Genomic DNA, 25,450 nt, shown 5'->3' with positions numbered 1-25,450 from the left:
GGAAAAACGCCATTTTACATAAAATTCACGCGAACAACATTATTAGATTACGAAGATCCAGTCCTGACTGTAAAGAGGGATTTTTCCTCTAACAATTATTTTCTATATTTAAATATTCATATATACATATATATGCAACGTCGTTGTTTTCCCGATCTTTTGAAGATTGCCTTCGATTACGATTCAGCATCAAAATTTAATCGCGTAAATTTGTATTCAAATTATCAGAATATTGGCGCGACGCAAGTTATTTCAGTTTCGATAAAATAACGTTCACGTCGAGAAGTCGTGCGGTCTAAACTCCTCGGGTCGGGAGAAGCCAGCGGCGCGCCGCGGCGGCGTTCCGCTTCTGTACGCGCGTATATCGCGTGACGTTGCGCGCGGACGTCGCCGGTCGCGGCGGGTCGCCGAGATGGCGGCCGGCGGCCGTTCGGCCGAGCTCGGGTCGGCTCGGCTCGGCCGCGGCCTCGGTTCCGGGCGGCGCCGCGCGGCGGCAGCACCGGCCGAGTCCGCGCGCCGCCCGTACGACGCTACATCTCTCGGCGGCGCGTCGAAGCAACAGCTGACCCGCGGCGCACAGTAGCTCTCTCGCCTCCTGGAGCGGCACCTCGTCACTTTCGCACTCGTGCGAAAAACCCCCCCGAACGTACGAGCGGTGGAGGAGTCGCGTCGCCATCTTTAGGCACGGTTGTATCCCATCGGCCCGCCGTGTCTCCGTCGACGTCGTCGCCGTCGCCGTCGCCGTCGCCGTCGCCGTCGCCGTCGCCGTCGCTGGGCCGTCGACGGCACACAATCGTGCACGTTACTTTGGAGCGCCGTGTGCGCCTCCGTGGACACGCGACCGCGACGCGACGCCGGGAAAAAACGCGAGAGAGCGAGTCTCCGAGATAATAAGTAATATCGACTGTGCCGCCCCGTTCGCCGTCGCGCTTCGATTTACATTAAACGTGCCGGGGCGCGAGAAAGAGACGAGAAGGTGCGCGGATCGTTCTGTCCTCTCCGTTCTTTTCGCCACTCGCCTGGCGAACGTCACGAGGAAGGACACGCGACCGCGGTTGCGAGACGAGGACTGGCGAGAGCGGTGAGTACGAGCGGAGCGAGCGGTTCGGTCGGTCACAGGACGTCGCCGTCGCCGTCGTCGGAGCGCCGTTCGGCCGCCTGCATTTTCGCCGCCTTCGTTCCCTGCCTGCGTGTCGCGTTTCGCGTTTCGCGTGTCGCGAGAAGCTCGAGCTTCACCGCGCCGGGCTCTGCGCGCGCGACCATCACACAGTGAAACTCGGTGCTGGGTGACTGCTCCGCCCGCGTCGGCCAGCGCACAGCGCACGGGCCACGGGACAGACGGGAGCGGGTGGGCGAGGGATACCTGAGATCGCGGTGCCCGAAACGGAGCGGGCCGGATAGGAGAGACGGACACTCGTGCCGTGCCCGACGGACGGACCGGCCGTGTTATCCGCGGGCGGAAGGGCGAGGGAAGGAGAGAGAAACGGCATCCCGCCGCCGCCGTCGCCGCCGCCGAGCAACGACGACGGACTGGTACAATTGACAGAGAAGATGGCGCGAGCCGTGGACGAGGATCGCTGCTGACCCATTTTTTTCCGACGCGCCAAATCACCGGGAGTCGGGGGCCCCCTCGCCGAAGGACGACGACGACGGAGGAGGAGGAGGAGTCTCTCCCTCGCCTCCCTCTCCCCTCTCTCTGGCTCTCACTCGCACTCGCGCCGTTTGCGGTGCGTGGTGACGTTCGCCGGGAGGAATATACTCGGCGACAGCGGGGAAGGAAGCCGTAGGAGTGAGAGAGAGAGAGAGAGAGAGGAAAGAGCCCAGAGGCGCGCGGAGTCCGGAGTTGCGCCGGGCCGGGAGGGTGCCGCTCTCTCGCGTCGCGCTCGCGCTCGCGCTCGCGCGCGCGCTTCTACTTCGCCCCCCTTTGCGTGTGTGTTTTGTGTGTGGTCTGTTTTTTCTACCGTGTGAATAATACTCGCGCGAGTGTACGCGTTTAACCCGTCTCTTCGGCTCTCTTTCCTCCCCTCGCCGCCCACCCCCCGTGTACCCTACGAGATCGCCGGGGGTCCACCTGTCCGACGGCGACGGTGCCCCGCGTGCCGCGTCGCGTTTACCCGATCTCTGGGTACGTGGACGATATCTCGCGAGGGGATAAGGACGATAAGGGAGACCCTCGTCTTCGTAAGTCGTCATTATCGTCGGTGCGCGGGCGTTTCGCGTTGACCCGCCGCGAAGAGAAGACGTCGCGGGGCCGATCGGCAGCGCGCGTTAGAAGGTGGCAAAAATTCTGAGAAGATCGGAGCTCGGCGGAGCCCTGGCAGGCTCATCGGCGGCTGCGGACGCGGACGTACGCCGACGAAGACGTAGCAGTCCTCTGGATTACCTCAAGTCCCGTGGTGCTGCTCTGGCAGACGCGGGCATCAGCGCGGCAGCTAAGATGGGCAACAATGCCGCGACCGCCAACAAGAAGGTCGACGCCGCCGAGAGCGTCAAGGAGTTCCTCGACAAGGCGAAGAAGGAGTTCGAGGACAAGTGGAAGAAGAACCCGACCAACACCGCCGGGCTGGACGACTTCGAGCGGATCAAGACCCTGGGCACCGGCTCGTTCGGCCGCGTAATGATCGTCCAGCACAAGCCCACCAAGGAGTACTACGCCATGAAGATACTCGACAAGCAGAAGGTCGTCAAGCTGAAGCAGGTCGAGCACACGCTCAACGAGAAGAGGATACTGCAGGCGATCAGTTTTCCGTTCCTCGTATCGTTGCGCTTTCACTTCAAGGACAACTCTTACCTGTACATGGTGCTCGAGTACGTGCCCGGCGGCGAGATGTTCAGCCACCTGCGCAAGGTCGGCCGCTTCTCGGAGCCGCACTCGCGCTTCTACGCGGCCCAGATCGTCCTCGCGTTCGAGTACCTCCACTACCTCGACCTCATCTACCGGGATCTCAAGCCGGAGAATCTGCTCATCGACTCGCAGGGCTATCTCAAGGTCACCGATTTCGGCTTCGCCAAGAGAGTGCAGGGCCGGACGTGGACTCTGTGCGGCACGCCCGAGTACCTCGCCCCCGAGATCATCCTCAGCAAGGGCTACAACAAGGCGGTGGACTGGTGGGCGCTGGGCGTGCTGGTCTACGAGATGGCCGCTGGCTATCCGCCATTCTTCGCCGACCAGCCGATCCAGATCTACGAGAAGATCGTGAGCGGCAAGCCGCGCTTCCCGTCCCACTTCGGTTCCGACCTCAAGGACCTGCTGCGCAATCTGCTCCAGGTCGACCTCACCAAGAGGTACGGCAACCTCAAGGCGGGCGTCAACGACATCAAGGGCCACAAGTGGTTCGCCAGCACCGACTGGATAGCCGTCTTCCAGAAGCGAATAGAGGCGCCGTTCATACCGCGCTGCAAGGGACCAGGCGACACCAGCAATTTCGACGACTACGAGGAGGAGACCCTGAGGATCTCGCTGACGGAGAAGTGCGCCAAGGAGTTCGCCGAGTTTTGAACGCTGCGCCGGCTCGGCAAATTATTGCTCGCAACGGCAGGTGGATACGCAACGTCGTGGTCGCGTCTCATCGTCGCAGAGCCGATCACGCGGCACGGCGCTCCTTCGTCATCGCCGTCGTCACGTTGGTGATTCGCTTTTTTTGCGAAAAAGAGAGAGAGAGCGAGCGAAAGAGAGAGAGAGAGAGAGAGAGAGAGAGAGAGAGAGAGAGAGAGAGAGAGAGAGAGAGAGAGAGAGAGAGAGAGTTAAAGAACGGAAGAGAAAGAGTGAAAGAGCGAAGGGTGCATCTGTGTCAGCGCGCGCGCGCGTGTATCCGCGTTTAACGAAAGCTCTCAAAAGCCAGGCGAATCGGAGTGAGTTTTTTTGGGGGGTCGAAGTTTCTCGCGAGCGATCCTGGAAGGAAGAGGGGGAGAGGGAGATATAGAGAGGGAGAGAAAGAGCACGTGGCAATTCGCGCGTTTCATTGCGACCGAACTCGCTAGACATGAGAGAGAAGGAAGATAGAGAAACGCGAAAACGGTTGATACGGGACGTTTACACGCTGGCGTTCAAACGTCCAAAAATTGTATACACACATAATTTTTGGTTCATATATAGTAGACGTCACACGCCAGCATCACTTTTTACATGAAGAAATCTCTTTTTTTAGCCGGTTAATCGATTCATTAACGTAATACTATACTACTGTATACTATATATATATATATATATATATATATATATATGTAGGTCCAGAGGTATGTTCCGGGACTGTTTACGTTTTTTGAAATGTACAGTCCTGGAATATAACGCATATATATGTAATCAGATTCAAAAAACTGTCCCAAAAAATGCCGTAGGACATCAATTTTTTCCAGGACAGTCCTGGAAACTGCCAAATGTCCCGGAATATACCGATATCAAAAATAAAAGTCCCGGAACATACTTCCAGACCTACATATATATATATATATATATATATACACACATATATATATATATACATATATATATGTGTGTGTATCCGTTCGCCACTCGTATTCCTCTATGCCCCCTTGCCCTCCCTCGCGCCCCCCTGTCATCCATTAACGATAGCTTATGATCCGGTTTACGGAGGAGGCCGTGTGTAAAGTTTGTTCCCAATGATTAACTGTTATCAGCGTCGGAAATGTCACCGTACCGAAGTTACCTTGTACATATAGTCTCTCGTTGTCTTTGCGAACGACGTTTCCTATCTCCTCCGTTCCTTCGCCCGTCCCCCTGCCCCTGCCCCTCCCCGTCCCCCATCGCGCGCAGCGTCGTCTCTCCGGTGTCTTCTCCAACTCTTCGGTAAGCAGGTATCGTACCGCACTGCGAAGCGAGTCATATCGTGCATCGTTCGTTATCTATTTGTCTCTATCTTCTTTATTCGTCGTGAGAGATCCATTGAGAGAGATTGTGTGTGAGAAAGAGAGAAAGAGGGGGGGGGGGAGAGAGAGAGAGAGAGAGAGAGAGAGAGAGAGAGAGAGAGAGAGAGAGAGAGAGAGAGAGAGAGAGAGAGAGAGAGTACGACGCGCGTACTCGTCGTAAGTATGATCCACATTTGTACAACTAGTCGTCACATACATACACACACATACGCATACACACTCATACACGCATAACGTAAACAAACACAAAATGAACATATAAATACGATAATCTGAAATAATGTTTATATTTGGAACACGTTTGCTATCAATCGCCGATGACGGGCCAATTGGAGGAGACACGTGGCTTATTCTTTATATCCGCGGGCAAAATTCACGCGAGGATCATTTCTGTACGCGCAAGACAGGCCGGATATCCATATGTATGCTCGTCATCGTCGAAACACTCTGTGGATCCGCACGCTGCGCATGGAACGGTTTTAATCCCTCGCATCGTCCCGCGACGTATATTTCTTGTTATCTGCGCTATACACCGAAAGATTAAGCGTCTAATTCTCCAACGTAGACCAAGTACGAAACATACAGGGATACTCTCGCCATCGCGAATCGGTATCTGTCATATATTCCAAGTTTTACCGTGGGGCATAAGGATATCTTTATTACAACACCAATATTAGAAGGAATGAGGCTATTAAAGCTGCGAATATACAGTTTAAGTTGTTAACAGTTTTCTCGTAAAACCGAGCTTCAACGTGTAACGCAAGTGTTACGACGGTATCGTCGACATCGTATAATGTAGATGTCTTTGAGTATTGTTAGAGACTCGTCGCAACGCGTAAAATGAAAGGAAAACAAGCAAGAAACCCTGACTAATGATCTCAACTCGGCAAGAAGCGTGATAGAACGAGACGGAAGAGCGCAGGGGAGAATATAGGACGTGGTAAAAACGTACTAAACCGGAAGCGAATAAATAAGCATCGCGGTAACGAAGCACATTGACGTAAAAAGATCGGAAGCTAATGGCGAAACTTGGTGGCCGCGATTACGCGATCGGAGATCGCGTTGGGCCACGCGCAAAACTGTCATATCTCTCTCTCTTTCTCTCTCGCTATCTTTCGAATACCGGGCGAAACCGGGCGAAATCAGCTTTCGAGACCAAAAGATCTTCGCGCGTTTGACGTCAACATCGCCGGTAGACGAAGTTTCGTTAATGAGTAAAACGGTCGTTCAGAATTGGATTGGGCACACGCCAGAAGCGCGACGTGACTGGCCGGGTATCGATTCACAGCGGCGATGGGCTAACACGCGCGCGGACAATGCGGAGGAAATGCGGCACGTAAGTTGACGTTACGAAACTTTTATATCCTTTTAGCATTCGTGATGAGCCGAGTATGAAGTTTATCGCGCGTCTACGCCGATGCAAGTTTTCAAAGTTTAGTTCGGTCGAACGAACGTGTACCGATTCTGGCGGACGACACCGCGCGACGCAATCGACGCAACGTGTTATTTTTTGCGTTATATACCGAGAGAACTGTAATAATATGAATTTTTATGTCGGAACGTATTATCCGATCGAAGTACGACTTTGAAAGACTTTGCGTGGCATTCAATTCAATGCGAATATCGATGTTGGCCTTCCGCGCGTTAAACGAGATCGGAATTCTGCCGGGAAATTATTAGGTCGTGAGAGCGAGCGATCAGCTGATCGACGCGATGGGGTACAACATCGTGAATCTTCGTGCAATCTCCAGTTGATAGGCGATGCGGAATACAGAAAGACGGACGGCGCGCATTCGTTGCACGTATACGAGTGTAATTTCGCGAGTGACGACAGATCAAAGAGGGGGATCCGTCATCTCCTCCCCTCGCTTGTACCACACGGGACGTATGCTTATATCTTCCTTCCTACCTTTATACGCGAATGCACACGCCGTTCGTTCGCGTTTGCACACGCCGTGATGTTACGGAGGAATTGGAATGAGGGGAGGAGGTACGGCGGTAGCGCGGTTTTGTGCGACTCTCAGCAAAATAAGCAAAGTACTTGGCGCGGCTTCGTGACGAGATTTTGGGACAACGAGATTTTGGCCGACGCGGTATGCAATTGCGCTCGCATATACGCATGCATGTATTGTATACATACGTGTATGTGTGTATTATATATACGTATGTGCGCGTATGACGAAGAAATTGAAGCACTACTAAGCACAATAGAGGCTAAGCCACTTGAGACAAGATTGCATTGATATAATTGTTCTACGAAATAGCATTGCTGGCTTAGCATCTGCAGTTATTATTAGTGTAGCGGCTGCGACAAATGGATACAAATTATTTGCTTCAGTAGCGGGCTTCTCAAATCGTTTTTCGCACTTCTTTTTCCTTTTTTCCATTTTCTAGCTCGGCGAGATCCAAGTTATTCTCGGTTCTTCAATTCCGAGTAATATCACGAGATCTCGTTTGCTCTAGTTACATTTTGCGACGATCGTATTATAGAATTTTTGACACATTTTTTAATGTTTGAATTTTAGTCTAAATTAGTTTTAAACAGATTATACATTATATTCTGATTACTGATGATGTGAAACTATTTATTTCGCGAGAGATTATGAATATGTGAGTCCATATCTAAAAAATATTACAAAATTGGAACGGATTTGATATCCAGATTTGACGCCTTCAAATTAAGAACAGTTTCCTGTTTATTTTTTGATTCAGATGGACAACTGATCTATATCTGAACGTATGACATTTCCTCAAAGAGAACTCTGCGCTTTGCTAATTCGATTCGTCGAGTCGAGCATTTCTTATTTTTTCAATATCGATTATCCTTCGACAGCCGTCGAGATGCTTGTATTATCAAGATAATCAATCCGTCAATAACAATCTCAGGAATCTTCAGTTACCTCGCATTCCTATGTTGCTCACTAATGCAACCATTACTTATCTCGCCTATCGGAATCTGGTGAGAATTTAGATTTTTTTTTTCACGTAACACGAAATAGAGATTATTATATTTCAAGTATCGCTGTTAATTTAACTTCCGTTCTCCGCGATAAACTTCTCGTTCTCTTTCTTTACCCGATTTAGATAATATCGTAAACTTTCGACCTCTTTCCGACGATTAATCCAAGTTCAATATTGATATTCTAAATTAAAGTGGCTATCCATTTCTTTCTCAACAGATATGATTATCGTGCGTAATTTTCTATCTTTAATCTATCTTTAAATTTGATAAAACGTGTAAAGCGGGAGATGAGACGTCGAGATATTCTTTAATAACGTCATGCGAAGCTGCGCCGCGAATAACTTCGCCGAAGTATAGATGTCATATGTGGAAGGTAGACCTAATGTTGCCGTAAAATCCGTGATTACACGGATTTCGGAACAGGGAATTATACACGAGCGAATGCTGTTTGAGTTGCACAAACATCCCCGCAAATAATCTCCGCAATTTTCGTCGGAAACCCGGTTACTACCTCGCGCGCGTGTATGCGTGATAACCGTTATCAGTCATCATTTGCTATCAGTTCTTATTATAGAAGACGATCGTCGCTATTGCCGGAGATGCAGAGAAGATAACCATCAAGGGTATAGATTAGAATTATTTAAATCGTATCGTTCAAGAGATTTATCTTGCGAACGCGTCGATAAAAAAAAAATAATAATCGAGTACCCATATGTCCTTCATCTATCGCCTTTTGACAAATATTCTCGAAAGAATTTCATTATCGGTATATCGGTATCTTTTTTTCTTTGTAATCCAAATAACGGTATTTATCTGAAATATTTCTTATTGTCAGGATTAGCTGGGTATTTAACGCCACGACGCGCAAGAGAATTTTGATTAACGAGACACTCAAATCGCCGCGTAGGTGAAAATAACTTTCGGAAGAGTTACGGTTGTCGGCATTTTAGTCGCGAAGCGAGCAATAATAATTTTTATCGGATGATTACGATCACAATCGTGTTAATGTTTTATTGTCGACATCACAGACTGGAGGATATACGACAGGGCGAATTGTCGTCGCTTGTATTATTGATAAGGACCTTCGTTGTTCTTTCCTGGCAAGGTACCTCGGCCATTTGTTACCGGATAGATAATACGATATCAATCGGCGGCTCGCGATATTAAGGTACGCTATGTCAGTAGCAGCGTAGGCATGTCAGGCGGGTACGTTACAACGTGATAAAAAGGAGGTGTCCGCTTCTCATGTAAAAATAATTTTATCGCGATCGCGCGAACTTGGCCTTACGTGGATCGCGCAGCGTATGGAGTATACATGGCGTCGGTGTTTTGAAAATTGAAGGGGGGGATATCGTTCCCTGTATGATCTGCAACTGTAATTCTATATTTAATTTAATAGACGATACACAGGCAAGTTTTATACATTCTCGTATCTTCCAATACACGTGTTTGTGCGTGATCCGAGAACACGTTTAGTTTATCTCGTCGTAATAATTAAGGAACGAAGCTATATTCCTCAATAACATATCACTGTGTGTACAGGTGTACTCCGTGCATGAAGCAAATAATTCTGAAATAACTTTAATTCCGCATGATAAAATGATGCAGCAGAACGCAGCTGCACAATAATTTCTTGCCTTTACGTTTACGCGTCGCGCATAAAATTTTTCGCGCTACATTATAAACAATCGAAAACCTGTCGCGATGCGCCCGCGGTTTTGCAATATGTTTTTCACTGCGTCCAACTTTAATCGGCCAAGCGCTTGTCTCCCGTTTCCCAATTGGCCCCCGACGGCAGGAGGTTTGTTGCACCTGCGGGAAGCTTTAATCGACGTATATGCGAGCGCAAGCGTTTCGTGTAAATATTAGCGATAGGTAACAGTAATAGTTCGTATATCGTCGTGTTCACTGCGGAGTGATTCCTTTAGAGCGATTCTTCCCTGAATATCTTCGCGTTTCTAGCTTAAGCCCGATGTTGCACCGACCGCGACTTCTATTTATCTCAAGAGACCCGGTTTCGACCAACCTTGCGTTAATGCTGTTTCGACAAATTCTTTGTCTTTTTTTTTTAAATAGAAATAACAATTCGTATCCTCGTCGCGCTTTCAACACGAAACGCGACACTTCAGTTTCTAAGCGTCGTTTGTGTCTAATATATATGGAGAAGGTTTGATGTGTTGATGTTGAGACGAGGATGACAGAGGCTCCGTTTAGTGTCAAACGCGTGATGTGGATATATGCACCGAGCCAATAACGCAGAACTTGCGATTAGAATTAACTGAGGTTGTTGAAACCGCTGGTCATCTCCTTCACTGTCTCCCCTTTCTCTCTTTCTCTGTCTATATCATAGCTATATGACTTTAATCCGGAAAAAAGGGACGACTAATTGACGTTCGGTTAACCGTCACGTAGAACGAACCGGGTGACCGTCGGTGCAAAATCGGCGCTTAATCGTCTTTACAATCGCCCAAAGAGCGTATATATACGCGTGTACGTCGGCACGCACCGAGAAACACGAAGGTAGGCACACAGGGACAGCACACACGTGTACCTGCGAATTTTTCCCCGGCCCCCGTTGTACATTATCCCCGCAATTACTTTTAATTCAGTGTTCTTCGTATCACACACAGATGTACAAGTGTCGTCCTATTTATATACGTAGTTTATTCCTCGATCCTAGCGATCGCTCGTTACGCCATCGTCGCACGCACGCACGCATACATGTTACATGCATACACGAGCGCGCGTACACACACGTATACGTACGCACAACGCGCGTGTCCATGCAGATATTCGCCAGTTATCGAAACGTCTCGTTGAACGTTCGCCCGCCGTTCTAAATTGCATCCGGCACATGCGCCGGCATGCGGCGCCTGTATTATACTTCGGTCCCTTTGTTACTTTATTGCGTGTCTCTCCGTATCTCTGGTCGTCGCGGCTCGTGGAGAGACATTGAGCGTTTTCTTACATTGTGTGGCACTGAGAATGATAGACGCGAAACACAATTTATGACAAAACCGAGCTCCACAATCCTTAAATCGAAACATTAGCCTCTGCTAAAAGTTTGTAAACTATTATACGTAATAAAAATATATTATTATTATATGTATTACAATCAGCATACTTTTTAAATTTATAAATTATTAACGGATATATATCAACTAGTTAACAAAAAAATTTTTTACGAATATTTTGAAGAATAATATAATAAAATGTACGAGAAATCTCAGAGGCTAATCATTTTTTGCATGTTTCGGTTTAAGAGTTAATATACGGGAGATTACATCGCAACGTCCTTCAGCTACTTTCTCTATGAGTCCACAAGGAACATTTTCATGTAACATCGCTTTTTAAATTTCTTTCAATTTCACGTTACTTAATTCTATAGCATGGAGCGATCATTCGACACACGGTATCGCGACGAACGAGTTAATTTAAGTTGATTTCCTTAAATTACGGTGGACGTTTGTCGAATGTTCGCGATCTTGATTCCGTATCGGATCCATATTCGTTCTAAAAATGAAAAAAGAAATGAAAGGAAAATGCAGCGATCGAAGGTCTCGTATGCGTGTCGTCACGCGACTCCACGACGCTGATTATTAAAGAGCGACGTTCATGAGAAATGCGGCTTGGCGAACCGCGGATTTCGCGTCGCCGCTTTACGCTACGTCGCCGTCGTCCGAGTTCGAAAACGCCTCTCTTCCGCATTGATCTGTTCAATCTCGCTCAACCCCGTCTCTTCTCTCGCCGCGCTCGGATTAAATTGCGCGAGTGGAAAAGTGTTTCCTCCCATCGTTTCGCGCGGGTTCTTCGTAATTTCTTTTCGCTCTTACGCGAGAACCTTTTCGTAAACACAATCGATCCGCGTCCTGCTATGCACTTCGTCATTCTTGGCGTCCTTGAGGCTGCGTATTAATTGTTTGCTAAAAAAGTTGTGTCGCTCTTGTGCCCGCGGAAAAACTTATCCACAAAGATAAATCACAGCAGATTAATACATTAATACAGCGGTTTGCCTATCAATGTATCAATAGAGATCGATACAAGAGGAATGTCATATATGACGGAGTGCAAGTGACCTTCCTTCGTATTTTGGCAAAATTTTGGCAAAGCAACAATAAGCGAGGCCACACGAGAAAAAACACTGTGCGAACACATCGCACATAATTCATAGCTACATCATTTACTTAAATCTAGTAACAACAATGGAGATTTTTGCAGTCTTTCCAAGAGCGAAAAGAAAGTCTTTCGAAATTGGAGAACCTTTATTTGTGCGAGTCCTTGCGCTCAATCTTATTGCGATCTACTTTCTCTTTATTTTTAGTTATGAATTTTCTGAGAAATTCGTCATGTCGGTCATTACTCCAAATTCGTCATTAGCGCACGGAGCGGTTGACAACGCCTCGGGAAACTGACGTAACTCGATACGTAATTAATATTACGCGATGGAACGCGCGCTATTTAGACCTCACTTCATTTCATCCGGATCTCTCTCCTCGTTTCTCTCGTCGCCGCGCGACGAAGTTGCGCTCGCTTGCGTAATCGCCTCGTCTCGTAATAAGTCTCTCTCTTCTTCGTCGCGATCCAATCCCGGGCCCCTGACGCCGAAGGCGCGTATAAATACGTCGCCTCGAAAATTCGCGCATCTGCCTTTGCGCGTTTAAGGCACGAGGCAATCCTCAGATGCGTCTCGTGCCTGACAACGTGAAATCGTTTGAGATGAACAGTTTGTCCGAGACAATTCGAGAAGTAGATTAATGTTGAATTTTCGTTTCGGCATTATCGATGCTCAGCGCGGAATTATCACAAATCGTCGTAATCTGTAACGTGTTGAAGAGAGGATTGATAAAAGTAATTTGTATAAAACGATTATTCGGAATTTTGAACGTTTGCGAAAATATTTATATAATTCTTTTTGTTCTTTTTTTTTGTTTTTTTTAATGAATTATCTCGACTTACGTATTCTGACCTCGAATTATTTATTCCGCTAATAATCTTGTCTCGCGATGATCGATGATATCTTTTTCGAAAGAAAGACGGGAGAGGGATTAAATTCGGCTGATTAATGGGAGAACGTCGACGGTTTTAACTTATTAAAATTAAATGTCAATTTTTTTTTTTCCGTTTTCTTCATTCTCTCAATTATTCATTCGAGAGGGCCGAAATTAAAATTGAACTGTGCGTTTAATCTAATTGCGAGGGAACCGCAGACGCGAGCAAGTTTGATTTTCAAACCGGCGTCTGCCATTATTATCCGGGGGAGTTCGGATTCTCCTTTCTCCTTTCAGAGAGAAAAACCACCGCTTGTTTCAGATTTTTTATATTAACGCGCGATTCCTAGATACACGTCGCGTATTTATTGGAGTCCCGTCGACTTTTTCCGGACAACGGAAATTTAATGGGTCAGCGCTTTCTTCCCCATGTTATGCTTTGCGTCACGTAACTCTCGTTTCTCCCCATCGACGTCCTCCGTGCTCGGATATCGCTTTCTTCTCGCCACACAAGAAAGAACCTGAACGTTAACAAAATAATACTCGACTGCGACAGATAAATAAACCGAGAAGACTCGGTAAATGTTAATTTTCTTACGGTTTTCTAATCGTTGGAACGAGAATTAAGAAATACTTTTTCTAATAATTCCTAAAGTCCGAAAGATCTAAAAGAGTCATATAAGAATCACTGTGAATAATGGAAATGTATGTATTACGAATCTGATTGTAATTTTAAGATTAGATTAGGTATATAATTAGATATCAGACGAATCTCTTTCACATATAATTATTATTATTATTTGTGTTATTAATTATTATTATTTATGTTATTAATATATATTATTTTTATAGATTTATTATAAATATATTATCTGTTATTATATTGGTTATTATTGATTAATATTATTTACCTCTAATTAATAGACCAGACCTATTTACTTCTCTGCCATACTTCAATCTGATTTCTTTTATATGGCGTAAAAATGTGCTGGGGCGACCGTGTTGCGTTCCCCACGTCCTTACTGAAGATTTACACGCCGCTCGCGTTACGTACAGTTATACGTGAGAAATGTAGACGCGAAAGGGAAATGATTTTATATATAACGAGACTTTCACACGTAAATCTCTCGTTGATCGGCACGCATAATATCGCGTTGTCGTCGAGCACGAGCGCCTTTTGTACTTTTATACTACGTCAGCATTACCATTCAACAGTATCTGCTATTCAGTTTAGGACGGCTTTATGCTATTTTAAAAGATTGACTATTTGATTTTTTAAATAGTATTTCCGTATTATATATATCCACTCTGATGGTTCAGGTTTTAGTTTCTCTGCCATTCAATTTTTACATGTTGATTAGAAGTATATGTTGAATCATGTTCGACAATAAGCTAATACAAAGAAATGGGGCTGTTTCGTAATGTATATATTAACTTTGAGTAATCTTGTCAAAATAATAATCGTTAAGATAATAAGGGATGGTTGGGAATAATAATTTCTATATGTTTTATCAATTGTATTTCTAAACGATTTAAGATAGGAATGAATTAATGGATGAATAATACGAGAGAAAAAGTTCTTCCTCTTAAAATAATTTAATAAATTTCTCTTTTCTTAGTCTGCGTATATTGAGACTAATCTTACACATAAATATAATTATAATAAATAGGTGTAATCATAGTATGAGAAACATCCCTTTTGATATAAATTTAATTACATTTGCTCTATCAACAATAGCTCGCTGTTCTTATTTGCGATTTACGAGGAAAAAAAAACTTTCAAAATGCTAATTCTTCGTCGAGCATGTATGACAATAGAATGTTTTAATATTTAACTTCTTAAACATCGGATTATTTCGAAAAAGGGTTATTTTATTACTTTGTTTTGTTTTTACACCGGAATATCTTCCATGTTCAGATGTAGCAACTTGCTACAGGTTGGACTTTGAACGTTTTCTTCGCAAACCTCTCGATGATGAGAAAAGATGAAATTTTTTTTTAGAAATTCTTTCTTAAAGAAATTTTCTAAAGAAATAACAACCGGAATCATTGCTTGATCAATCGGTCTTTAGTCTGTTTATCATCCATAGTTTCTCTTTTGCCAGAGTCAATAAAAATTAAGTTTAACATAGACTAAATTTGTGCTAGTCGTTCGTGTAATGGGGTTTTGCCAGTGATTAGTCGAGTCTCCAGGGACGAGAAATGGATCGTTTCGCTGATTCAGAGCTCTAGTTATAGGGGAAAATGCAATTTTTTTTAGCACAATGGCTCTTTTAGGTTCCATAGTGTGCGCGAAATTTCATTTTTATAATACTTTTTTTGGAGAATTCGTCAAAAAATTTATGACAACCGGTCGGATAAAATACTCGTTATTCTTGTCCAACTGACCTCGACTTCGCGAGTGAACGTTTACGACTTTCTAACGATTTGGCGTAAAGGGCAGGTGTGAGAGAGGATAAGGAGCGCGTGCGCGATTATACAGAGGGTTTCAAAATTATTTTATGTTCTTTCTATGACAGATGTTGAAAAATGAATCAAGAAAGAAAATTAGTGCGAATTCGGCGTTAAAAATGAAAAAAGTTTCAATGACTCAAGCTGCTTCAAGGATCTAAACGGAACCTTGTCACGCAATTTATTTTAATCGTAGACTTTAGTACGATATAAATTTAATCTAAGGACATTTAACAAGGACATTTTACACCGAAGATAATAAATTCGCAAACGACAGCTTATTTTTTTAATGACGGCACTTTTCGCTTCTGCGACGCTTTTTCCGAAGAAGAATACAAAAATTCAATTTCGTCACACAGAATTGGAAGCCAGGAGGATGCTCGATATGTGATTTCGACCTATAATAAGCCCGGATACAATTGTAGATAGCATGGAAATTTACCCGTCTGTCGTGTCTTTCGTTGTCGAGCGTAGCCGCAATTTGAATTATACCTTTGTCCTTTTCTTCTCACAGAAAGCTCCATCGATAATCGATGGGCGCGCGCCGTTAGCTTCGCCAAACAGCCCGAAGCGTTCGCGCTATAATAAAGAAGCGGCGTGACATTTTTGTGCCGCGTAAAATTTGTCTGTCGCCCACGTTCCTCTTGTTTCGCGTATTCCCCCCTCGGATCCGCTTTTGATCGTACCATATATCGTTTCTATATCTCGATTAAGTCGCTCTTCGCGACAAATGCACGACCAATTACTTTTGAATTCGCATCGATAACTCATTGATCCGTCTCCCTTACTCGAGGCGTATACGATAATTGCTTCAATTGTTTTACAATATCGATTAAATGCGAAATCATTCCTGTAGCGATATCCTTAACGACAGTTTGGGTATCGTTGCGTAGGTATTATATATATTGATAAAAAAGCTGCGCAACGATACCGAACTCAGCTTCTGGTCGAGTGATCCGTTCAACAAAATTCAGGAACGCTAAATTCGCACGAAAATCCGTCAAAATTTTATTTTAAAATCTCGCTCATAAATTTTTCAAGTTTGCAGGAAAAAACAAACTTAAATTTAAACCTTCATGTCTTCTCTTGTATCCTCGATATATTCTATAATGCTCATTGGCAACAATGCAGTTGATGGTATTAGATGGTATCGTAAATAATCGGGAACTTTATGTATCTTAGATATTTGATTACGAGATCTCCTTTTTATTAGATACTTGGAATGGATCCCCGGTCGCTTTGAACGCTAAGAATAAGGGAGCGGACGGAAGCATTTGTTGTCAATTAGAGCGGAGAAACGCACGATTAACGGCGATATTGCGCGGGCAGAATCGTTCTCGGCGACGAGATAACAATCTTAACGGTACGAGTGGCACAGCAGCGTGCCCGTGCTTAAACCGCGTTCATAAAAGTTACGACCGGCGTATTAAATGATCAATTCGCCTCGAGATGCATCGTTGTCGTTGCGCACCGACAGTGCGCAAATAGAGCATCGCCCACGGGTTGGTAGCGTCGAATTCGCAAGTCGCAGAATACAGTACACGTGCAATGCGTCCACACGTGAAAACGGACTGTGTGGGCAAAAAATTAGGCTCGCATTCGTAATTTGACATTCAGCGAGCGAGTTAGTTTCCGCCTTGCGTAACGATCCGCTTCGACTTGCCGTATGAATTTGCGCAGACTTATTTATACTAGATTGTTTTGCTCCTGTGTGTGCGCTAGAGTTTCTGCGCTTAATGAAACATCACACGCACGCTGCGAATTCGCAGAAGCGACGCGACCTAAGAGACCCCACCGTCGGAATATTTTCGTTTTCCCAGAAAACAATCTTGCATTTGGAATATTTGCGAGTTACTTAGCCCAAAAACAAAAGTATCTTTGGGACATAATGTTTGCGTTTGTCGCGGCTAAAACGGTCGATAATACATCAGAGAAATATCACGAGAATATTCCTGGTCTTCGGAAAGCGCTTTCAGAAAACATCGTTATTGCGTTAAGAATCATTTTCGATATGTCCTCGGGAATGTCCTCCCTCCGGCACTCGGAAAGCATTCTCGGAAATAGTCTTGTTCTTGGAATTATTCTCGCGGATTGTTCTCCACCTAAATGTCAGCGTTCGCTTCGTTCGCACTTATCGTGCCTGCGAAAAGTGACTGGGACGTTTTCGTGAAACGGCGTACGAATCGCGATACATATCCCTGTCGCGCGAGGGTTCGTGCCGTTTGTCTCGCGGAGCGATGCGCGTGGCACGACATATCACCCCTAAGTGGAAGCAGTTCGTAAACATTTGACGCAATCCCGACGGCCGGCGGCAGTGTGGTCTCTGCATGTGTCGAACACTTCGTTGATGCATCGCTCGCTTTTACTATAGTGACGTAATCCGAAACGTTTGGTCGCGACGTCTCTCTCAGCGAGAATAGATACTCTGTAGATACTCTGTTCTGCAACGTGGATAAGATAATTATTTCCATTTGTGTATTTGTAAAGTTCTGGATACGTGCACTTTATCGCTCATAGTGGAATGTGAGGTATTTTACACATGATCGGGATGTGAATTCATTATAGCGTCTACATAAATGACGATAATTGTCAGGTACATGTTGAATTATGGATTATCATGTGGTACACAGACTTGATATATTAGGAAAACATTTTTTTACCTTTAAGTCATACCGGATTTTTTACGAGCTTATCGCCTCACTTTGTATATTATTTGTTCTTGTTTCCATTTCTACTGCATTCATCTCTATTGCATGTCTTCGTTATTTTGATTATTTGTGTTCGAGTAATTACGAAACGTAATTTGTGCTCTTCTTCGTCCTGTTGTGTCGTGCTACACAATTTGGTCGTTACACGAAAGAGCAAAATTCGCTCTTTGTTGTATTTCCAATTATATTTGTGATTTTCTTTTAGCTAGGCCTCAGGAACGCGAATACAATTTTTTTACGTAGCGTACGCTCCCTCGTTTGCAGACCAGCTATAACCTTGATACAGTTCGTTGCTTTGCGTGCACAATGCTCGACCTCCCAAGGCTGCGGAATTTATTAAATGTCACAGATCGCCCGCATAATTTTTCACGATAAGTTACTGAAAAGTATGTATTTATGTTGGTTAGAATGTTTCAACGCGCACGACTATATAAATAAAAATTTTCTGTATATATCGTGATTGCCATGAAACATAAATTTAATTCGAGTCGTCCCCTGCCTTGAAAATCTCAGAAATTTAATTTGTAAAATTATACTGTAGTTTTTTTTTAAATAATTATATATAACAATCTATAATTTACTCTTGGCTAGCGTCTAGCGATGTATAGATTTGTTTCTCAGCGTTTTCATTCTAACACTGATAGCATAAATGCGAGCGACCGGGTGATGTACGAACTTTACAGGAAATTAAATTGTGGAAGGGATAAACATTGATTAAATATTTGTCGAAACACGTGCGTTTATTAAATTTCTTTTTATATTGGTAATTTTCACACGTATAACATTTACATCGTAAAAATCCGTCCGCAATATTGCATCAATTATTTACAGAAAAGTAACGCTCCTTTATTAAACTAATCACGATTCATTGCGATCTCAGTTTAATATTTATCCACGTGCAAATGTGGAACGCTGTAGGTCGGATAAATATTTTTGATCTCGTGTTTTCATTCGTCGCCGCTTTGAATATAACAACATCAGGAAATCACTGGTAACTTTCTGTCTCGCGGGGGCTTATTCTCCACTTCTTCGGAAATATTTATGATTATTGGGAGTGAATTTGGAAAATGAGCTCGTCGTATCTCCAAGAATAAAGCGCGTGTACACACACAGACGTGTATTCTCAAGGATCGATGCAATAACATTGATGCAGAAGAGAGTTCCCCTTTTCATTTAATAACTCTTTTCATTTAACTTTCATTATCTCTTTGGTTCGATTGATTCTATCGATAAACGAGAGCCTGAACCTTTAGTGTAATACCAAAGAGAGTTGCCTCTATAATTGGCAGTATCGACGCGCGGGCGAGGTATTTTGTGCACAGAGAATGTTCTTTTAATTACCGACAATTTATAAGATGTTACGTCATTACAAATTATCTTTCTTTATATTTGCGCCGCTATAAGAGATAAGGAAAATTTTATATTAAAAACAGTTTGACGTTACTCTCCCTTTCTTCAGTATAATATTAGAATTAAATGAGCATTTTAATACTTCAATTAGAGGGTATCGTCGTGTCGAGGGCTCGATATTGTGATCTTATTCGAACGACTTGTCACGTCTGGATACCAGATGCGGTAATAGACACCGGGCGACTATCGCAATTATGCAGCGGCACTTCGCGATCGTTTCATCTGTCGTTAGAGTGATCGTTATACACCTTCGGAGCAGACGTCCATAAATTTCAATGTCGTTCCATTAAGTTGAATGCTTCTTTCATATCTCGCACGAGGTGGAAGACGATTGGAAACCATCGGGTCGCGAAATGAGGATAAAAGTAGAAATTGATAAATTGGCTGATTCGCAGAAAAGTATTTTGTTACGTTTAATGTAATTGCTTTACGTATACGCCTTTGAAGATCCTCGCGCGTCGATATAGGCAGGTATAGCTCAATGGCCATTAGTTTGAGTGGTTTATATGTACTTAAATGCTTTGACTTTTCGAGGACAATCGCTCAATGACGAAGCACTTCATTGAGCTCCGCCTCGGCATGTTGCAATTCGCGCGCGGTGCGGTATATTTGTCGTTAATCTGTGTACATCTCTTTCAAATCAGTTTCTTGTGAAGTGCAATTCAATGAAATCACCGATTTTTTTGGCATAGTTAAAATTACTTTCGAGAAAGTACGTCTTCATCTTCTTAATGGAATCAAATGTACGCCTCTTTTTGGAGAGTAGATATCATAAATGATATTTCAAATAATAAAGAAAAGTATATTTGCTTCAAAATAAAATCGATGAGAGAATATAAAATAATGAAAGTGTGAATGAATAATAAAAGTTTTCGCATTTAAGGGACAGCATTTAAGTTGGCAGTTCCTTATTATATCTTTCCAGTTTCACGATTATTTACAAGCCTCGATTTGCCCCTTTTTACGGAGCTCAGAGCCTTTGATCCCTTCTAATGATCCCTCTCGAATTTCGAGGGGCTCGCTCGAGGGAAAATCGCATCTCTCCACGTGGGGTGAATCAGATCTGATCTGAAAGACGAGAGTTCGTTTTTATCTCGCGGCGCTTAGATTTGAATTAACGATAATCCACGGATTAAACGAATATCCGGACTAATCTCGCTGCGACAATCCCGCAGCGTTGCCGTTTGGTAATCTCAGACTTGCCTTTCATTGACCCTTCTCCCAATTCACGGGCTCTGCGCGTGAATACGTCTTCTTCGCCCACGCACGTGAAACGTTCGCAACCTTCGGGAATTTTTTTAGTACTGGATTTCGTGAGCCTTTAAACTTTACAACTGTGCTACTTGCTAAATGAATCTAAAGAGGAAATCTTTGTGAAGTCAAGCCTGATTAAAAGCAAGATTCATTTACTTCAGCACATTCTGGAGCTCTTCAATCTTTATGTTCAATCTTTATGACGTCAAATAGCTCGTCAATTTAGTCTCGAAAACGCAACACGAATCCCGTGAGATACGCGGCTCTCTTTTCGATCTCTTATCTCGATTTTGTTCACCGTCAAGCGCGAGAAGTCTCTTTGTAGGATCTCTATTTCGATGATTCTTCGCTTTCCGAGACAACACTTCTTAAATCGTGGCATGCGAGTGAAAGGATCGACTTGAAATACCATGACCGATTTTTCGTCTCGTTTCGTCTCGTCGTTCACTTGATCTATTTTCCTGAAGAATCTCGCGCAAGAACCCGCATTGCCAAGTTTGATTCCTTAACTTGAATCTTCCTCTCTATCGATTTTGCTTCTTATGTGTTAGATAAATGCACGTAGTGTTTGAAAGAGAAAACGAGGCACTTCTTTTTTTTTTTCGTTTCTGATCACGGCGAGAAATTAAGGAGTCATTTGGGACAGCCGTTCTCGGACGACTAAATTTAAATTCTTGGTCGAATATAAAAGATATCCTAAAATAAGCGAGAATTTATTTGATGACAGTTTTTTAAGATCTGATGTTGATTGTCTTTTAGTTTTGAACGTCGAGAATATCGACGTTAAAACTAAATTTTGTTTAATCTAGCAACTAAATCTCAAAAGGATAAAATTTTCCTTTACGTAAATAAGAATGATCTGAAACGAAGATCTGTGTTATTCGCCATTTTTTTATCTCGTTTATTTAAGGATTATTGTATATATAAAATCTTCTCTATTAAATCATGTCACATAAAATATTTCTGCAATAACTCTTGATCTTTCTTTTCTTAAAAAATTCCACTAAAAGAAGATTTATGCCAATTCACATGAAAAATCTGCTATTGAAAATTTTCCTTTGGACATCTTGTATATCTGTAGGATTACGTTGACGCACAAGGAAATTATTTCCACGCTAATCGTGGGCGAAGTTAAGCGACGACGATGCTTGCGAAAATCTATTCAAACTTTTGAAAGCGTTAAATCGCATTCACGCGTGTACGTAATCGTGTGTAATATAATAGGCCAAATCCAACAATCCGTATAGGCTCCGTTCGCGATAACAGGCATGTATTATTGTATCTCCATTTTGCGCCATATTTCCTGCTGGATATGTTCAGATTTTCGTTTACTTAACACGAAAACTGTTTGATCTCGACACGAGATGACAATCAGTTACAATCAGAACTGAAAATGTGTAGCGAAGACATCTTTGTTCAAGGTTAATTCTAGCAGAAGAAGCTCTGACGTACGACGGTGACATAATAATGGACTAAGAGAATGTCAAGAAATTGTCAGAATTAGTTGTGCGTTGAAAAAATATGTAAAAACATGTAATTCTGGAAATGTGTCGTAAAATTTTTATAACAGGGAGAGATGTAAAAAATTAATATTGTAATGAACTGAGTATAAAATTATAATGAAAAATATTGAAAATGATTAATAATGGACTTTATCTTTTCCTGCTAGAATTAATATCGAATCCGCGGACAGTATTGCTCGCGATCGAGAAAGTGAAAGAAATTTTTCTTCGTCAGCCGAATCTGTCCGCGTATTTTGACGGGTGTTAATGTGATTCCGTAACAGGATCGGCAAATATTTAATCGAACGCACGACACACCTCAAATGCCACCTGATTACGCTCTCGCGCGCGTGGCACGCGGATGCGTAAGCGCGAGTATGCCACGGTATATAACGAGCATTTCGCGAGCCTGCTGTTTTTTTTATCGCTCGCGTTCCGTCATCCGCGGAATTTCGATACGACGGGTAATCGCGTACGATAATAGGCGATAAACATCGAGCAAAATCGTGCCATGCATCGTTGATACGAGAGAGCGAAAGTACGTTCCACGACGCGAAAAATACACGGCGGGCTGAAATTTTTGGTGTTTTTATGTCACGTCAATCAGAGAAATAGGGCAGATAAACTCTCGCGCCAATTTTATTTTCGGCTCTTTGTTGCACCGAACGGATATTTTCATCTGAAGCGCGCGGGATGTTTTTGGACTTGTTTGCTTTGAGAATTAATCGCATTTGCGAAAACAGTCAACCTAAGCGTTAATTGGTCCGTCGAAATAGCATTGCGTACATATGTCACGAATCACGACCCAAATATTGCCTATTTTTGAAAACGGGATTCTTGATACGACAAAGGGAAAATAACAATGTATTTATGGATCTCGTTGTAATATCAAAAAGAGAGATGTAAACGTTGAAATAAAATTCGACGCAAAAAAGACGTGTCATTAATAAATGACAATATTCTATTACGATGAAGAAAAAAATAACGGTTTGAAAAATTATATTAAAGATATTTAAATATTTAATTATATATTTATCTGTATATTATATTATATTAGAGACAAATTTTATGACGATGTTGCATAGTACAAATATCATAATTGTAATACGTTTGGCAATGTTGGCCGTGACTCCATCAGACCAATTAAGGTTTAAGTGAGAAATGGACGCAAATTGTCGCAACGCATGTTCTTCAGCTAACAATAAGACAGAAGGATATGTGTGGGGATTGTTCCTGGCCAAATAACATGTCTCTACTATAAAAATTACAGCCGAAATATTTTTAAATGGACATCAATACGTAATTATATATGAGAGAGAGAGAGAAAGAGAGGGAGAGAAAAGATAGGCGATCTGTAAAGAATCGGTAACATTATTAGAGATCTGATTTATATTACTGTATGAAATAAACAGCTTCTTTAGGGGTAACGAAACCCAGCTTCTGCACCTACTGTACCTACACTGATTTTATTGATTTCCTTGGCATGCGTGTATGCGTGCGTGCGTACTTATATATATAAATGAGTGCGTGTGTGTTGTGTGTTTTGTGTGTTTTGTGTGTTGTGTGTGTGTGTGTGCGCGCGCGTGCGTGCGTGCGTGCGTACGTGCGTGTGTATGCGCGCACACGCGTGTGTCTTCAATCCGTGCACTCTTGGAAGGATCGCGCGGAATCGTATACACGTTCCTGCCAAGAGGGACGTCACGTCCAAGCACTGGCGATCGCATAGCGCGTCCATCCGGTCGTTCGTCCCTCGCGCGATTTGCGAGGGTAAATCGTAAATCACAATCTGTGCGAGCCGCGAATGTCGACATCTCGTGATATTGCGCAATTTTCAGTACCTTTTTTCCGCAAAAAGTAAAACGAATTGGTATACGGTCTTCGAGAGATATGTGTACGACGTCACGAAGCGATTCGCGAAGAATCTATGGAGTGCCAACGAGATTTTCTAGCCGCGCGCGGCCATGCAATCTCTCGCGAGATTTCTCGGTGACAATTGGTTTGAATGGACCTTAGCGCGAGAGACCCATGCGGGAAATTGTATATCGCAACAGATTCAAATCGCGGGAGGTCGAGATGGAAAAATCGACGCGGGAGCAACATCACTCGCTCACGCACGTCGATCTTTTCATCGGGATGGTCCGCTACGTTTCCGGATGAATGTCGTTCTCGCGCAGCGCTCGCGGGCGTGATCGATCGAACTCCGATTACGCTCCTCTTTCACATATCTGACGAATTGTGAATTCATAACGCGGGAAAATCGTAACGTCGATAGATGTTGCGTACTTTATTATATGTATATATGCGTGCATGGAGTATACACAATTATTCGTCACAGTCGCGAAGAAGTTATATGAGAAAGACACGTCGGCGTCGTCTCTGTGATATCCGTGAGATCTCGTCTCTTTCAGATACATACGATAGAAATACTAAAGTCACGTGTGCATTCAATAATGACATGTGTCTGGTATGGAATTTGCCGCTTGAACTTGCAGCAAAACGCGCGGGACTTTAGTTGGTTTTATCGAGAACTCTCTGATTTCCGTCAGTTTTATAATGATGTTAGATAAGCGAAGATAAGAAGAGCGAAGGAGGAGTGTACTTGCGAGCGGATTCGCGAGTGCGAGAGCGAAACAAAGAGTGACACGACTCGTGGGGCAATTTGTTTCGCCACGTTTGCGAAAATCGCGAGGATGTGTGTGTGTGTGTGTGTGTGAGAGAGAGAGAGAGAGGGCACACGCACCGGAGATGAGGATCGTGTGCACGGCGAATAATGTTAATAATAAATAATATTAATAATAATAAAAGATAATGATAATAATAATAGTAATTGTCCGCTAACGATGTTACGCCAAAGTTCGTACGAGTGAAGTATTTAAACTTGTCTGTACGTGTATAGGGACACGATAGGGATACCTGTGAGTATAAAAGTAAAAGTAAAAAAAAAAAAAAGAATTACACATACACACACAAAAGAGAAGAATTAACGAGAGAGAGAGAAAAAAATACAAAATTATTATCGCTATTTTGCATCGAGGAGGGTATATTGTAAAGTGAGGATTTTTCTCGCCTTGTGATTAATTATGTTTGTAAATCGTAGCCGATTGTTAGCCGCTATAAATGCGATTGTACACGTAGGCAAAATCCCCCCGAGAGAGGATCGGACCTGTATTATCCCGGATCTAGTGCAACCGATGAGTTAATCGAATTAATTAATGGATATATCAAAAAAATCTCATTTTTTGTAAATATTAATTTAAATAAATCCTATTGTAAAGATTGTATAATTTA

General features: G+C 43.5%; 1 protein-coding gene and 1 long non-coding RNA gene across 3 annotated transcripts in view; both read left to right on the top strand.

Annotated features, from left to right (window-relative positions):
• The window catches only part of LOC143896857 (uncharacterized), a 59,766-nt gene that overhangs the window by 1,844 nt on the left and 32,472 nt on the right, over positions 1-25,450 (top strand). The window lies entirely within an intron of this gene.
• On the top strand, positions 586-25,450 carry Pka-c1 (Protein kinase, cAMP-dependent, catalytic subunit 1). The gene has a single exon (XM_077404960.1). It carries the CDS (start codon positions 2,438-2,440, stop codon positions 3,497-3,499), a length of 1,062 nt encoding a protein of 353 aa, XP_077261086.1. The 5' UTR covers positions 586-2,437; the 3' UTR covers positions 3,500-25,450.

The sequence above is a fragment of the Temnothorax americanus genome, unplaced genomic scaffold (genome assembly GCF_048541705.1).
Source record: "Temnothorax americanus isolate GAGA-0224 unplaced genomic scaffold, ASM4854170v1 Scaffold2, whole genome shotgun sequence".
Classification (NCBI taxonomy): Eukaryota; Metazoa; Arthropoda; class Insecta; order Hymenoptera; family Formicidae; genus Temnothorax; species Temnothorax americanus.
The sequence above is the reverse complement of the archived record's forward strand: the minus strand, read 5'-3'. Positions and strand labels throughout refer to the sequence as shown.